The sequence below is a fragment of the Staurois parvus genome, unplaced genomic scaffold (genome assembly GCF_062004578.1).
Source record: "Staurois parvus isolate SC_StPar_1 unplaced genomic scaffold, SC_StPar_1.0 ptg001568l, whole genome shotgun sequence".
NCBI classification, from domain to species: Eukaryota; Metazoa; Chordata; class Amphibia; order Anura; family Ranidae; genus Staurois; species Staurois parvus.
Window position 1 is genome coordinate 112,501 of NW_028319364.1, and position 17,369 is coordinate 129,869.

Here is a 17,369-nt window from a genome sequence, read left to right on the forward strand (position 1 = left end):
CTGCTCTCCGGTTATGTATGGAGCCGATCCATTCAACTGACATATATACTCTTCCCGTGTGTCATGTGTGTGGGTGTGCTGTGCAGAGTATATATGGTCTTCCCCCTATGGCATGCCGTGCAGCGTTTTGCTCTCTCAGGGACGTCTGATCGCATCCAGATGGGGGAGCCACATCCCGGAATGACATCTACACTCTGCATGTCCTGGCTTGCTGGATGTAAAGTGGCATGTCCTCCGTATGAGGTGTTCAGACTGTCATGTCCTCCATGTGAGATGTACAATGAATATGATGTCCTAACTCAACTTTCTCTCCATTAACCCCTTCCTTTACAAGCCGTGTGTGTGTACAACTAACCGGACCATATGGGAGAGATGATGAATGGAGGGGGGGGGGGGGGGGTTCTGGGGAGTCTGAGGGCGTTACCTCCGGACATGTTCTTCCAGCTGGTATAAAAGTAGATTTCGGAATTTCTGAATGTTAATAAATATAGTTACATACCCTGTCCCTCTCCGCCCTCTCCCTGTCCCTCTCCGCCCTCTCCCTGTCCCTCTCCGCCCTCTCCCTGTCCCTCTCCGCCCTGTCCCTCTCCCTCTCCACCCTCTCCCTGTCCCTCTCCGCCCTGTCCCTCTCCGTCTCCGCCCTCTCCCTGTCCCTCTCCGCCCTGTCCCTCTCCGTCCCTGCCCTCTCCCTGTCCCTCTCCCTGTCCCTCTCCGCCCTCTCCCTGTCCCTCTCCGCCCTGTCCCTCTCCGCCCTGTCCCTCTCCGCCCTGTCCCTCTCCGCCCTGTCCCTCTCCGCCCTGTCCCTCTCCGCCCTGTCCCTCTCCGCCCTCTCCCTCTCCGTCTCCGCCCTCTCCCTGTCCCTCTCCGTCCCTGCCCTCTCCCTGTCCCTCTCCGCCCTCTCCCTGTCCCTCTCCGCCCTGTCCCTCTCCGCCCTCTCCCTGTCCCTCTCCGCCCTCTCCCTGTCCCTCTCCGCCCTGTCCCTCTCCATCTCCGCCCTCTCCCTGTCCCTCTCCGCCCTGTCCCTCTCCCTCTCCGCCCTCTCCCTGTCCCTCTCCGCCCTCTCCCTGTCCCTCTCCGCCCTCTCCCTGTCCCTCTCCGCCCTGTCCCTCTCCGCCCTGTCCCTCTCCCTCTCCGCCCTGTCCCTCTCCGTCTCCGCCCTATCCCTGTCCCTCTCCGCCCTCTCCCTGTCCCTCTCCCGGCCCATCTCCGCCCTCTCCCGGCCCATCTCCGCCCTCTCCCGGCCCATCTCCGCCCTCTCCCGGCCCATCTCCGCCCTCTCCCGGCCCATCTCCGCCCTCTCCCGGCCCATCTCCGCCCTCTCCCGGCCCATCTCCGCCCTCTCCCGGTCCCTCTCCGCCCTGTCCCTCTCCGCCCTCTCCCTGTCCCTCTCCGCCCTGTCCCTCTCAGTCTCCGCCCTATCCCTCTCCCTCTCCGCCCTGTCCCTCTCCGTCTCCGCCCTCTCCCTGTCCCTCTCCGCCCTCTCCCTGTCCCTCTCCGCCCTCTCCCTGTCCCTCTCCGCCCTCTTCCTGTCCCTCTCCCGGTCCGTCTCCGCCCTCTCCCGGGCCCATCCCCGCCCTCTCCCGGGCCCCGCTCTCTCCCGGGCCCCGCTCTCTCCCGGGCCCCGCTCTCTCCCGGCCCATCTCCGCCCTCTCCCGGCCCATCTCCGCCCTCTCCCGGCCCATCTCCGCCCTCTCCCGGTCCATCTCCGTATCCTCCACGCGACTGATGACAATCCTCGGCTCACTCCATGTGATAGAAGTGTAACTAGAAGCTTCTGGGCCCCGCGGCAAGAAACGCCAGGGCCCAGTCTTAGATGTGACCTTTGTGACCCTGGTAGTTCTGGTGTCAATAGTTTCTTATTTTTGTTATTTTCTTATTCTTATTTTGAAATTATTTTTACAATCAGTTTCCTCTCCCTGTCCCTCTCCGCCCTCTCCCTGTCCCTCTCCGCCCTGTCCCTCTCCCTCTCCGCCCTCTCCCTGTCCCTCTCCGCCCTCTCCCTGTCCCTCTCCGCCCTCTCCCTGTCCCTCTCCGCCCTGTCCCTCTCCGCCCTGTCCCTCTCCGCCCTGTCCCTCTCCCTCTCCGCCCTGTCCCTCTCCCTCTCCGCCCTGTCCCTCTCCCTCTCCGCCCTGTCCCTCTCCGTCTCCGCCCTATCCCTGTCCCTCTCCGCCCTCTCCCTGTCCCTCTCCACCCTCTCCCTGTCCCTCTCCCGGTCCGTCTCCACCCTCTCCCGGGCCCATCCCCGCCCTCTCCCGGGCCCATCCCCGCCCTCTCCCGGGCCCCGCCCTCTCCCGGGCCCCGCCCTCTCCCGGGCCCCGCCCTCTCCCGGCCCCCGCTCTCTCCCGGCCCCCGCTCTCTCCCGGCCCCCGCTCTCTCCCGGCCCCCGCTCTCTCCCGGCCCCCGCTCTCTCCCGGCCCCCGCTCTCTCCCGGCCCCCGCTCTCTCCCGGCCCCCGCTCTCTCCCGGCCCCCGCTCTCTCCCGGCCCATCTCCGCTCTCTCCCGGCCCATCTCCGCTCTCTCCCGGCCCATCTCCGCTCTCTCCCGGCCCATCTCCGCTCTCTCCCGGCCCATCTCCGCTCTCTCCCGGCCCATCTCCGCTCTCTCCCGGCCCATCTCCGCTCTCTCCCGGCCCATCTCCGCTCTCTCCCGGCCCATCTCCGCCCTCTCCCGGTCCATCTCCGCCCTGTCCATCTCCGCCCTGTCCCTCTCCGCCCTGTCCCTCTCCGCCCTGTCCCTCTCCGCCCTGTCCCTCTCCGCCCTGTCCCTCTCCGCCCTGTCCCTCTCCGCCCTCTCCCTCTCCGTCTCCGCCCTGTCCCTCTCCGTCTCCGCCCTATCCCTGTCCCTCTCCGCCCTCTCCCTGTCCCTCTCCGCCCTCTCCCGGGCCCATCCCCGCCCTCTCCCGGGCCCCGCCCTCTCCCGGGCCCCGCCCTCTCCCGGCCCATCTCCGCTCTCTCCCGGCCCATCTCCGCCCTCTCCCGGCCCATCTCCGCCCTCTCCCGGCCCATCTCCGCCCTCTCCCGGCCCATCCCCGCCCTCTCCCGGGCCCCGCTCTCTCCCGGGCCCCGCTCTCTCCCGGGCCCCGCTCTCTCCCGGGCCCCGCTCTCTCCCGGGCCCCGCTCTCTCCCGGCCCCCGCTCTCTCCCGGCCCATCTCCGCTCTGTCCCGGCCCATCTCCGCTCTGTCCCGGCCCATCTCCGCTCTCTCCCGGCCCATCTCCGCTCTGTCCCGGCCCATCTCCGCTCTCTCCCGGCCCATCTCCGCTCTCTCCCGGCCCATCTCCGCCCTCTCCCGGCCCATCTCCGCCCTCTCCCGGCCCATCTCCGCCCGGTCCATCTCCGCCCTGTCCATCTCCGCCCGGTCCATCTCCGCCCTGTCCATCTCCGCCCTGTCCATCTCCGCCCTGTCCCTCTCCGCCCTGTCCCTCTCCGCCCTGTCCCTCTCCGCCCTGTCCCTCTCCGCCCTCTCCGCCCTGTCCCTCTCCGTCTCCGCCCTGTCCCTCTCCCTCTCCGCCCTATCCCTGTCCCTCTCCGCCCTCTCCCTGTCCCTCTCCGCCCTCTCCCTGTCCCTCTCCCGGTCCGTCTCCGCCCTCTCCCGGGCCCATCCCCGCCCTCTCCCGGGCCCCGCCCTCTCCCGGGCCCCGCCCTCTCCCGGCCCATCTCCGCCCTCTCCCGGCCCATCTCCGCCCTCTCCCGGCCCATCCCCGCCCTCTCCCGGCCCATCCCCGCCCTCTCCCGGGCCCCGCCCTCTCCCGGGCCCCGCTCTCTCCCGGGCCCCGCTCTCTCCCGGGCCCCGCTCTCTCCCGGGCCCCGCTCTCTCCCGGGCCCCGCTCTCTCCCGGGCCCCGCTCTCTCCCGGGCCCCGCTCTCTCCCGGGCCCCGCCCTCTCCCGGCCCATCTCCGCCCTCTCCCGGCCCATCTCCGCCCTCTCCCGGTCCATCTCAGTATCCTCCACACGACTGATGACAATCCTCGGCTCACTCCATGTGATAGAAGTGTAACTAGAAGCTTCTGGGCCCCGCAGCAAGAAATGCCAGGGCCCAGTCTTAGATGTGACCTTTGTGACCCTTGTAGTTCTGGTGTCAATAGTTTCTTATTTTTGTTATTTTCTTATTCTTATTTTGAAATTATTTTTACAATCAGTTTTTTTTTGGTGCGATATCAGGGGTGTAAATAGACCTGTGATGTTCCACCTTTGGGACAGAGAAAGGAGACTGAGAACAGAGGCGTCAATCTCGGCTGCACAGAAGGAATGGACAGGAAGAGCACCGAGGCTTCCCTCCCCTTCATTCACAGATGGAAGCATAGAGAACAGTTTACTATGCTTCAATTATGAATGGAGTCAGTGATTACTACAGACAACTGTTCAAGAGGGAAAGGGTCGATTAATGACACACTAACTGGCCCCTTTCCTGCTCTCCATCCTGACACATCCCTGCAGTAGTTGGTGGGAGAGGGGTGCTGGAGAGAACTGGGGTGGGGAATGGGCCACACAGCATGGGGTGCAGAATGCAGGGGGGCCAGCTGTATGTATAGGAATCGATCTCTCTGTTTTCCTCCTGCAGCCGCTGAATGCGGAGGAGAAGCCGGCATGCAGCAGATGTAGGAGCAAAAGAAGACATTGATTCCTCTATATGCAGCGACCTCCACCACTCCTCCTATTCAGGTGCACAGAGGGGCCACACAGCCCCCTGCAGCATGGGGCCAGGTCACAATTGCAACCCCTACGACCCTTGTAGGTACGCCCCTGCCATGTGACATGTCTCCTGCATGATGATATCACTGAGGAGCTGTCTGTGTTCGGTTGTCTCCTGGTCACCATACTTTATATAAAGGGAGTATTTCTTCCCAGTACTGGACACAATCTGCCGCCATCCCACCCCCACACTGGCTCCAGAAATGATGGCCCTGGAATGGTCCAAATTCCAGAGGATGGACGCCTCTCTATCGGGCAGACAATACAAGCTCAGATTTCTACATTACATTGTACTAAAGTGACATATTGAAAAGACAAGTTGTTGTTTTTCTTTTTTGCCCAATTATACTTACTTCTCCTTTAAGGGTCAGTCCACCTAAACGTGTTACATTAGTCATGGATGGAATGTGGTAGGCTGAGTCACCCGCTGTGGTGGGAACCCCTCATAATGGGCACAGGGATGGTGGGATCCCCTCATAATGGGCACAGGGATGGTGGGATCCCCTCATAATGGGCACAGGGATGGTGGGATCCCCTCATAATGGGCACAGGGATGGTGGGATCCCCTCATAATGGGCACAGGGATGGTGGGATCCCCTCATAATGGGCACAGGGATGGGGGGAACCCTTCATAATGGGCACAGGGATGGTGAGAACCCCTCATAATGGGCACAGCAGGGGTACAGACCCGGGAACTCAGCACAGGGATGGTGGGAAGCCCTCATAATGGGAACCGCGGGTGTACAGACCCGGGAACTCAGCACAGGTATGGTGGGAACCCCTCATAATGGGCACAGGGATGGTGGGAACCCTTCATAATGGGCACAGCGGGGGTACAGACCCAGGAACTCAGCACAGGGATGGTGGGAACCCTTCATAATGGGCACAGGGATGGTGTGAACCCCTCATAATGGGCACAGCAGGGGTACAGACCCAGGAACTCAGCACAGGGATGGTGGGAACCCCTCATAATGGGCACAGCGGGGGTACAGACCCGGGAACTCAGCACAGGGTTGGTGGGAACCCCTCATAATGGGCACAGGGATGGTGGGAACCCTTCATAATGGGCACAGCGGGGGTACAGACCCAGGAACTCAGCACAGGGATGGTGGGAACCCTTCATAATGGGCACAGGGATGGTGTGAACCCCTCATAATGGGCACAGACCCAGGAACTCAGCACAGGGATGGTGGGAACCCCTCATAATGGGCACAGCGGGGGTACAGACCCGGGAACTCAGCACAGGGTTGGTGGGAACCCCTCATAATGGGAACCGCGGGTGTACAGACCCGGGAACTCAGCACAGGGTTGGTGGGAACCCCTCATAATGGGCACAGCGGGTGTACAGACCCGGGAACTCAGCACAGGGATGGTGGGAACCCCTCATAATGGGCACAGCGAGTGTACAGACCCGGGAACTCAGCACAGGGATGGTGGGAACCCCTCATAATGGGCACAGCGAGTGTACAGACCCGGGAACTCAGCACAGGGATGGTGGGAACCCCTCATAATGGGCACAGCGGGTGTAGAGACCCGGGAACTCAGCACAGGGATGGTGGGAACCCCTCATAATGGGCACAGCGGGTGTAGAGACCCGGGAACTCAGCACAGGGATGGTGGGAACCCCTCATAATGGGCACAGCGGGTGTAGAGACCCGGGAACTCAGCACAGGGATGGTGGGAACCCCTCATAATGGGCACAGCGGGTGTAGAGACCCGGGAACTCAGCACAGGGATGGTGGGAACCCCTCATAATGGGCACAGCGGGTGTAGAGGCCCGGGAACTCAGCACAGGGATGGTGGGAACCCCTCATAATGGGCACAGCGGGGGTGCAGAGCCCTCAAGAGATAGAAGCGGATGGTTTTGAAGACTCCAGCACCCAGCCGACACTGTATAATTGGGCACTTCTGCACTCTAGTGTTTGTCCATTAGGTGGCAGCACAGTCCCAGCAATGTATTGTGCATGGATCAGACATCCCCAGTACCGCCAGTACCTGGAATTGGTCCATTATGAGGTCCTTCACCAATCAGCAGAGTAATAATTCTGTGTCCTCCGGCCAGACTCTTCCCTCCCTCCCTGTGTATTCATTTCCTTCCGTGACTCTGATCCATCACACTGTATCCGGGGACATTCCCACTCATTGTGACGTTGGTCGTGTGACTTTCACATTTCTATGTCATAACTGTATAACAGACGATGTACATCAGGCAGTGCAGTCAGCATCCCTGCTGAACAGCGGCTGAGATAATGGATAAGACACACAGACAGCATTCAGTGTTCATATTCGCATTCTGATGTATGAGGGGCAGGGAGGAACAGCAAAGCACAGTCACAGTGCAGTATTACTGGGCAGGACGTGGAGCCTGAAATTGTCTCCATCCGGATGTAAGGGTTACAACCCGTGCCGGGATGAGGTCATCCAACGTCCAGGGCAAAGAATACTACCCCCAGCAGCCATCCGCTTATCAAAATGCCTTGTATCAGAATGAGCTCACTGGCGCCCCCATCCACATAGTAAACCGCTGCGCCCAGGGCAGCCCCTTGTCCCTGACCCTGAATACAATCTGCACATTTTTATTAGTGTGGGGGAGGGTTAGGGAATGTCCGTGACTTCCTGTCCGGGTGACACCTGCTTCTTCATTTCTTGCACAGGTGTCACAAGAACAGGAAGTGAGGGAGAATCCTCCCAATGGGGTCACTGGCAGGAATGAATAATCCTTCCATTTAACCCTTTTGTATTGTACAGTTGTAGGTGCTCCCCCCCCCCCCCATTTAATCCCTTTAGTTGCTAATTGCTGACATTTTGTTTATCTATGTGGTATAGCTGGTGGCTGCAGAGGATTGTGGGAGGTTAGTGACCCGCTGGTGGATGGTTTGATCACTTCCAGCGTTACCATAGACACCACTTCTTCTGATAATTCTTGCAGCAAAGCCGAGGAAGCAATCCGGTGGTATATAATGTATATGAATGACTTTCCGAAGGCAGAACATACGAAGCGGTATACATGCACACACGTGTGCGCTCCGCCTGTCCCAGCAAAGGCTCCAGCCTGCATGCAGTAGGGAGGCAGCCACAGTCGCTTTGCTTCTTAGTATGGCTGAAAAATAAAAGGTGTGGTCTGATGCATACTTTTCCTTTTTTTTTTTTTTTTTGTGATTTTTAAAAAAAAAAATATTTTAGTGATTTTATTTTTTTAGTGGTGCGCCTCCATCCTTACATAGACATATCCAAAAAAGCTTAAAGCGGAGCTCCACCCAAAAGGGGAAGTCTTTGGGGAGCGGGGACCTGAATTTGACAGGTACCCGCTCCCACTTCCACTGCAATCCTCCTCTTTTTGGCTCCCCGCTGGTGCTCCTGGCTCCTCCCCTTCAAGCAGTGCCCCCCAGGGAAAGCCATTCGCCCTGTGGGCACGTCCCTGAGTTGTTGCTCTATGCATAAGACCCATAGAGCCGTGTTTTAGCCCCGCCCCTTGCTGTCATTGGCTGACTGGCTGTGATTGACAGAAGCAGGAGACAATGGGAAGATCCCCAGACAGCAGAGGCTGTTGAGAATCTCGCTGGATTGGAGGAAGGGGGTCAGGGGTCGCTGCACACAGTTTTTACCTTCATGCATAGAATATATGAAGGAAAAAAAACACTTTGAGCTTTACAACCACTTTTTAATCCTCAAGGGCCACCGCAGGGACCCGATAATTAAAAAAATCATCTAAAATTCAGTACACATGGCACTGTTTCCAAAAGGCAACCACCAGGGATGTCTGACCTGGGACTGCCAGGGACAAAGAGAAGGTAGGTACTGCCTGGGTGTGGTGAAGGCAAATCTCATCCATAATATCCCCCAAACTAACAGCAAATTATTATCGCTGGTCCAGGATTTCCATGGCAAACAGGACTCCAGGCATTGCCAGCAGTTGCAGGAGAGCAGGTTGTCGGTCTCCGCCGTCTTCCTGTCTCTTGTAGTGCGGCTTCTAGTCTCGTCCCTTAGCACGGTCCTCCTTCCAGCGTGTCCTGCTGGCTCTTGTAGTGCGGCTTCTAGTCTCGTCCCTTAGCACGGTCCTCCTTCCAGCTCATCCTGCTGGCTCTTGTAGTGCGGCTTCTAGTGTCGTCCCTTAGCACGGTCCTCCTTCCAGCTCATCCTGCTGGCTCTTGTAGTGCGGCTTCTAGTGTCGTCCCTTAGCATGGTCCTCCTTCCAGCGTGTCCTGCTGGCTCTTGTAGTGCGGCTTCTAGTCTCGTCCCTTAGCACAGTCCTCCTTCCAGCATGTCCTGCTGGCTCTTGTAGTGCGGCTTCTAGTGTCGTCCCTTAGCACGGTCCTCCTTCCAGCGTGTCCTGCTGGCTCTTGTAGTGCGGCTTCTAGTGTTGTCCCTTAGCACGGTCCTCCTTCCAGCTCGTCCTGCTGGCTCTTGTAGTGCGGCTTCTAGTCTCGTCCCTTAGCACGGTCCTCCTTCCAGCGTGTCCTGCTGGCTCTTGTAGTGCGGCTTCTAGTGTTGTCCCTTAGCACGGTCCTCCTTCCAGCGTGTCCTGCTGGCTCTTGTAGTGCGGCTTCTAGTCTCGTCCCTTAGCACGGTCCTCCTTCCAGCTCGTCCTGCTGGCTCTTGTAGTGCGGCTTCTAGTCTCGTCCCTTAGCACAGTCCTCCTTCCAGCGTGTCCTGCTGGCTCTTGTAGTGCGGCTTCTAGTCTCGTCCCTTAGCACGGTCCTCCTTTCAGCGTGTCCTGCTGGCTCTTGTAGTGCGGCTTCTAGTCTCGTCCCTTAGCACGGTCCTCCTTCCAGCGTGTCCTGCTGGCTCTTGTAGTGCGGCTTCTAGTCTCGTCCCTTAGCACGGTCCTCCTTCCAGCTCGTCCTGCTGGCTCTTGTAGTGCGGCTTCTAGTCTTGTCCCTTAGCATGGTCCTCCTTCCAGCGTGTCCTGCTGGCTCTTGTAGTGCGGCTTCTAGTCTCGTCCCTTAGCACGGTCCTCCTTCCAGCGTGTCCTGCTGGCTCTTGTAGTGCGGCTTCTAGTCTCGTCCCTTAGCATGGTCCTCCTTCCAGCTCGTCCTGCTGGCTCTTGTGTTTGCAGGTTTGGTAGCCCCCCCACTTGGGTGGTGCAGCCCTTTGTAATCCAGTTCCTCGGGTTCTATGAGGGGGATGCATTCCTGTCTACAAACTCCAAGGTAGTACCATAAATGCAACGGGTCAAATATGTCACAAGGTCATGTTGTTGATGATTCTTATTGATCTACAATGAAGCTGGGGTCCAGTGTTTGACTAGAGCTCCTCTAAAACAGTGGGAACCTCCCCGACCAATCAGTACATTCTGTAATAAAGCAGGTGTTGTGCTAGACTGATGGTGTAAACAGAGCTCCTATATATATATATATTATTATTATTATTATTATTACTACGAGTTTATATAGCGCCAAAGGGTTTGCTCAGCGCTGTACAATAGGGGGGGACAATACATGGCACAGTACAACAACAACAACAATGTACGAGGGGTAAGAGGGCCCTACTCTTACGAGCTTACAATCTAGGAGGGAGGGGGTAAAGGTACAGTAGGAAGTGGCTGGGGGGGATGAAGTGGTGGGAGGAATGAGGGAGGATGGCCGTTAGGTGAGGGTGGGGTAGGCTTCCCTGAAGAGATGGGTTTTGAGGGAGCGCCTGAATGTGAATAGAGAAGGTGACAGTCTGATGGATTGGGGCAGTGAGTTCCAGAGGATGGGGGAGGACCTGGAGAAGTCCTGCAGTCGTGCGTGGGAGGAGGAGACCAGGGAGCAGGATAGAAGGAGGTCCTGTGAGGAGCGAAGGGTACGGGTAGGGCGGTACCTGGTGATCAGATTGGTGAGGTAGTCAGGGGCAGTGTTGTGAACGGCTTTGTAGGTCAGGGTAAGGAGTTTAAATTTGATGCGTTGGGCAATCGGGAGCCAGTGGAGGGAGAGGCAGAGGGGGGTGGCAGAGGTGGAGCGGCTGGTGAGGTGGATGAGTCTGGCAGCTGAGTTCAGGATGGTCTGGAGCGGGGAGAGCCTGCACTTGGGTAGGCCAGTGAGGAGGGAGTTGCAGTAGTCAAGGCGTGAGATGATGAGGGAGTGTACTAGAAGTTTGGTGGTGTCTGGGGTGAGGAAGGAGCGGATCTTGGCAATGTTGCGAAGATGGAGCCTGCAGGTGTTTGTGAGTGATTTGACATGCGGTTGGAGGGAGAGGTTCGCGTCAAGAATGACGCCAAGGACTTTGGCTTGCGGGGCGGAAGTGATAGTGGAGTTGTTGGTGATGATGGATAGGATGGGGGGGGGGGCACGGGAAGGGGGAAAGACGAGAAGCTCGGTTTTGGAGAGGTTAATCTTGAGGAAATGTAGCGACATCCAGTCTGAGATGTCATTTAGGAGGTGAGTGATGCGGGCGGAGATAGTGGGGGTGAGGTGGGGGGTGGAGAGGTAGATTTGGGTGTCGTCAGCATAGAGGTGATAGTTGAAGCCGTGAGATTGTATGAGTTTGCCCAGGGAGGAGGTGTAGATGGAGAAGAGGAGGGGTCCAAGGACAGAGCCTTGGGGGACCCCAACAGAGAGGGGGAGGGAGGGGGAGGTGGCACCATTGTAGGTGACACTGAAGGAGCGTCGGGATAGGTAGGATGAGAACCAAGAGAGAGCAGCATCTCCGATGCCAAGGGAGAGTAGTTTATTAAGAAGGAGGGGGTGGTCAACTGTGTCGAAGGCCGCAGAGAGGTCCAGGAGAAGGAGGACAGAGTAGTCGCCCTTGGCTTTGGCGTTGAGTAGGTCGTTAGTGATTTTGAGGAGGGCGGTTTCAGTGGAGTGTAGGGGACGGAAGCCGGACTGTAGAGGGTCAAGGAGGTTATTGTCAGTAAGGTGGGAGCTTAGGCGATCGTAGACTAAGCGTTCAAGGAGCTTGGAGGTGAGTGGCAGCAGGGAGATGGGTCTGAGGTTGTTGGGGTCCGCGGGATCCAGGGAGGGCTTTTTGAGGATGGGGGTGATATGCGCGTGCTTTAGGGGGGAGGGGAATACGCCAGTATTCTATATTCTATATTCTATTCTATATATCGGTATAGAAGGTATTATGTGGGTAATGCTGACTGACCCAGGAGTGTTCTATCACTCAGAGATCCTCAGAGGTCCCCCGATCTTTCTGTACATTTGTATTCCATCTCTGTTCCTGCAGATGTTTTCTCATTCGCAGATATTTTCCAGCTTGCTGATAAGTATTTTGAGTGCTGTTCAGGGGCGGACTGACCATTCAGGCACTCGGGCACTGCCCGGGGGCCCCATGAAATGCCCCTGGTACCTTTTTATAGGCTTTTTTGGGTGTGCTTTGAGTGTGGGCAAGGACACAGGGGCCCCATGATCCCCTATTGCCCGGGGGCCCCGTGAGTTGTCAATCCGCCCCTGGTGCTGTTGTGTCTGATGTGACTTTCCATAGAACCCCGGTGGGTCGGTTATGTGTGACTGCGATCATTCGTGCAGATGAGACCACAGTCTGCACATAGTCTGGGTGCTCTGACCACATGGACATCCCCTTCAACCAATACCTAGATGTAGATGACTGTGTGGTCACAGGACAGTCAGATCTGCAGAATATCCGCACTGACCTATAAATGGGGCTGAACCCCGAGGCCGTGTTCACTCCTGCGTGTTCATAATTGTGCGTGGACCAAACAAACATACCCATCCCCCCCCCCCCCCCCCCCCGCGGTGCAGGTCATAACACTGCCTTGTGTGCAGGAAAATGAGGCTGGTGTGTTTTCTGGACATGCATTGACTGATCACGATGGATTTGAGGCACCAAAAACGGCCCCTCATTCACACTCAGCAAAGGGGTTCAGTGTTTGAATGGAGCAGAATTGTGTTTTTGGCCCCATAGACCTGTAAATGGGACTACCTTCAGATATTTACGTCAACGCGTTTTTTCAGCGCTCCATGAGGCCAAAAACCCAACTCAAGAGGCTCGGGTGCTGTTTCCGATGCTCAGGTGTGAACGGCCCCATTGACAATGATGGGACTGTTCATCCTGAGCGTCGCTGCTCTCTGGGAATGGCTGAGGAGGAGATCTCTGCGCTCCCCATCGACAGGTAAGGCTGATGTGTCAGTCCGGCTCTGAACAGCTGCTGCGCTTTCCTCACCTACGGTCAGAAATCAAGATGGTCTCCCTATGGTTACAGGGCAGAAGGCCGACCCAAGATAAGGTGCGTCCAATCGGCAGGAAGTAAGCTGGATTGCATGCTTTACTGTAACACATTTCTTGTGAGTCCTCGGGACGCCTGTTGTGCTGTGACCTCCCCTCCCTGCAGCCGCTGCGGAGGGTGTAATCCCGGCATGTGCCACCCGCTGACAACAATAACCCAACCGCAGCTTGTGCTGGAGCCGAGGGCAGTGTGCGTCGGGGCTCATTCACACTGGCCGTGTGGGGGCGTTCAGGAAAGCCTCACTAACACACCGGAGACGCGCATGCACAATCCGCATGGCCACACTCCAGAATTTCCCTCAAATACGTTCTGCAGGCCGGAGTTCTGGAGTTTTCCGTCTTCAGGGGTCATAGAAGTCCAGATTTAGAGGAGAGGGTCACACCTTGTATTGTAGTCCCTGATGGAGGAAAATTCCCGGAGAATCTGCAACTGGAACACAGACAGCAATAAAACCTTCCCCACACCACTGTGTCCCCCATCCTGGGATTCCCTCACTTCCTGTCCTGGGGACACATGGGTGCTGCATGCAGATTTGCAACCCCTCTGTTGGCTCCTACACCCGGGCTGCTGTGTCTGTGTACCTGAGCCGAGCTGCCATGGCAGTGGTACTACAAGAGCCTGTAGCGGCGTTGATCGAGGAATGTCAGAGAAATAAACCCGTCGGGTACTTCTGATCAGAAAAGACAATTCAAATCATCTGAATTTAGAATATTATGAGTGTCAGTTGGAATAAAATACTGCGATGGTGAAGGTCTCGAGTTTTGGCACTGCTGCAAATCCAGAGCTGGGCGACTTTGCATTGCGAATTGCTTGCGACTTCATTGCAATCTATGGCCCTCTTGTCACAAGGAAGTCGCAGAGAAGTAGCAGCCATTAAGACGGCACCCATTGAAATGAATGAGGTGAACTCCAGCTAAAACCTGAGCAGGAGCAGAGAGGACGCCCGATCCAGTGACAACGAAGAGGAGATCTCCTCTCACTTCCTGTTGTGTGTACAGCTGACCTTCATGTAGATTGAGGCCCACTTCCGCCATCTTTGATGCTGGCGTTCATCAGCGCCCAGAGCTGCGTGCGGCCCGTGAGATCACGGCGATGATGAATGCAGTGCAGGCTGACAAGCAGATGATGTCTTCCATTAAAGTGCGCAGCATTGGAAGATGGCGGTCTGCCGAGGTGGCGATATTTTGGCGAATACGCAGATGTGTTGCCATCCGTAGATAGGGCGTAGTGTAAGAATAGGGTTTTTTCCTGTGGTGAGTTATGGCGTTTGTGGGCTCGGTAGCGGCGCAGTGACCCGGCGGGGTGAGTGATGTCCCCGGCAGTCATGATTACGGTCAGATTGTCCCACACAGGGTGATGAATTCCTGCAATATTCAGCACCGTGACCGCGCCGTCCACCCCGAGGACGGGAATAAATCATGTCTTCCCTGTACTGGATCATAACGTGGAGTATTAATTACGGCGCTCGTCTCCACGGACGGGGGGGGTGTTTTCTGTAATTAACACGTGCAGAGTTATTCCTTGTATCTCCATGTATAAGGCGGCATCTCCCGGGGGCCACATTCACTATGAAGTAACCAGCAGAGCAGCGATGATCCCCGCCGCGCTCCCCTGTAACCTAACCAGGGGTTTCCATAGCAATGCCGCCATTTCTCCTTCTTGCTGCGATTCGCAGAGACACCAGCGCATGTGAATTTTCTATCAAGTGCAATGCAGCCATTCCAGCAGATGTCATATTGTAAGGCAGTAAAGTCCTCTTCTGTGAGCAGGCTCTTGTAGTATCCATCAGTTGTCACAGTCTGCATTTCATTGACTTGCTGTTTGAGTTCTCCTGTGGCAGCAAGAAAAGCAAAGGATACTTCAACAGCCTGCGCAGGGGGAAGAAACTTTTTTTTTCTTTTGGATGGAGGAGGGGGTATAACCCCTGATGGGCTTTTTTTGCCATCTGTGTCCCATTGGGGGAGATTTCCCATCACTTCCTGTCCCATAGCCAAAACAGGAAGTGATAGGAAATCCTCCAAGTTGAAGGATTTCCTGATTGTCCCCAGCACTAGTGTCCCCATTGGAAGATTTCCGTCTATTCCTGTTCTGGTGACAACCCAACATGTGGGATTTTCTTTCACTTTCGATGATAATGGTAATCAGGACACGGGGAGGGATCTCCTTGGGGGGATCTCCTCGGAGGGATCTCCTCGGGGGGATCTCGGGGGCAGAGACTGCAATATAAACCTGACAGGGGGTCCAGTCCCTCTCCACTCCATCCAACACCTAAAAAGCTTTTAGCTGTAGGTATAGTTTAGCAGTTTTGTGAGATTAGGGAGGTGCTCTGTATGACTTGCAGGTATCCGTTCCTTTGTTGCAGCGTTAACCATGTATATGCCACACCTGGCCAATGTCCCTGAGATCCAGAAAACAGACAGTGGATGCCATTACTACCTCAACGCTTGCCACATGCTTCCGGGTCCTGCACCAGTTGGCTGCCCTTCTGGAGTACGGGCTCCATTCAGAGAGCTGTGCATTTACAGAATGAATGCAAAGTGTTTTCTGATTGGATGAGGTGGTGATATCGCACTGTCCACCTCATCCAATCAGAAAACACTTTGCATTAATTCAGAAAATGCTGCTGAGCTGAGAGGCCGACCTCCTGCATGGGATTGGGAAGCTAGAGGAGGTTGCTGGAGTAGCAGTGTAGGCAGGCCCGTCTTAATAGCATCATGGGCCCCTGGGCAAAGTAATGGCCCCTACCAGCCTGCCCCAATTTACACACCTACTCTCAGGGATTAAAGTGTAAATAGTTGCTGGAATTAAACATATTTATTAGTACTTCCAGTAACACTGATTTTAAACAAGAAAGCATAGAATACATCAGACTAATCAACACAAAGGGCCACAGTACAGGGGGAGTCAGGAGGGCATAGTACAGGGGGAGTCAGGAGGGCACAGTACAGGGGGAGTCAGGAGGCCACAGTACAGGGGGGAGTCAGGAGGGCACAGTACAGGGGGAGTCAGGAGGCCACAGTACAGGGGGGAGTCAGGAGGGCACAGTACAGGGGGGAGTCAGGAGGGCACAGTACAGGGGGAGTCAGGAAGGCACAGTACAGGGGGAGTCAGGAGGGCACAGTACAGGGGGAGTCAGGAGGGCACAGTACAGGGGGAGTCAGGAGGGCACAGTACAGGGGGAGTCAGGAGGGCACAGTACAGGGGGGAGTCAGGAGGAAACAGTACAGGGGGGAGTCAGGAGGGCACAGTACAGGGGGAGTCAGGAGGGCACAGTACAGGGGGAGTCAGGAGGCCACAGTACAGGGGGGAGTCAGGAGGGCACAGTACAGGGGGGAGTCAGGAGGGCACAGCACAGGGGGGAGTCAGGAGGAAACAGTACAGGGGGGAGTCAGGAGGAAACAGTACAGGGGGAGTCAGGAGGGCACAGTACAGGGGGAGTCAGGAGGGCACAGTACAGGGGGGAGTCAGGAGGGCACAGTACAGGGGGGAGTCAGGAGGGCACAGCACAGGGGGGAGTCAGGAGGAAACAGTACAGGGGGGAGTCAGGAGGAAACAGTACAGGGGGAGTCAGGAGGGCACAGTACAGGGGGAGTCAGGAGGGCACAGTACAGGGGGGAGTCAGGAGGGCACAGTACAGGGGGGAGTCAGGAGGAAACAGTACAGGGGGGAGTCAGGAGGAAACAGTACAGGGGGTAGTCAGGAGGAAACAGTACAGGGGGGAGTCAGGAGGGCACAGTACAGGGGGGAGTCAGGAGGGCCACAGTACGGGGGAGGGGGGAGGGCACAGTACAGGGGGGAGTCGGGAGGGCACAGTACAGGGGGAGTCGGGAGGGCACAGTACAGGGGGGAGTCGGGAGGGCACAGTACAGGGGGAGTCGGGAGGGCACAGTACAGGGGGGAGTCAGGAGGGCACAGTACAGGGGGAGTCAGGAGGGCACAGTACAGGGGGAGTCAGGAGGGCATAGTACAGGGGTAGTCAGGAGGGCACAGTACAGGGGGAGTCAGGAGGGCACAGTACAGGGGAAGTCAGGAGGGCACAGTACAGGGGGGAGTCAGTAGGGCACAGTACAGGGGGAGTCAGGAGGGCACAGTACAGGGGAAGTCAGGAGGGCACAGTACAGGGGGGAGTCAGGAGGGCACAGTACAGGGGAAGTCAGGAGGGCACAGTACAGGGGGAGTCAGGAGGGCACAGTACAGGGGAAGTCAGGAGGGCACAGTACAGGGGAAGTCAGGAGGAAACAGTACAGGGGGGAGTCAGGAGGGCACAGTACAGGGGGGAGTCAGGAGGGCACAGTACAGGGGGAGTCAGGAGGGCACAGTACAGGGGGAGTCAGGAGGGCACAGTACAGGGGGAGTCAGGAGGGCACAGTACAGGGGAAGTCAGGAGGGCACAGTACAGGGGAAGTCAGGAGGAAACAGTACAGGGGGGAGTCAGGAGGGCACAGTACAGGGGGGAGTCAGGAGGAAACAGTACAGGGGGGAGTCAGGAGAGCACGGTACAGGGGGAGTCAG

The 17,369-nt window shown here is 57.3% G+C and overlaps 1 protein-coding gene and 1 long non-coding RNA gene across 3 annotated transcripts in view; one reads left to right on the forward strand and one right to left on the reverse strand.

The window, feature by feature from the left end:
* Positions 1-17,369, forward strand: part of LOC149435255 (protein kinase C alpha type) — a 98,440-nt gene that overhangs the window by 35,502 nt on the left and 45,569 nt on the right. The window contains exon 6 of one of the 2 annotated variants that reach the window (XM_089662856.1): positions 12,834-12,857. The exons of the other annotated variant lie outside the window; for it this stretch is intronic. Coding sequence (XP_089518982.1) covers positions 12,834-12,857 — 24 coding nt within the window. The remainder of the gene's footprint in view (positions 1-12,833; positions 12,858-17,369) is intronic. 2 annotated transcript variants of the gene reach the window in all.
* LOC149435256 (uncharacterized) overlaps positions 1-17,369 on the reverse strand; it is a 59,014-nt gene that overhangs the window by 1,742 nt on the left and 39,903 nt on the right. The window lies entirely within an intron of this gene.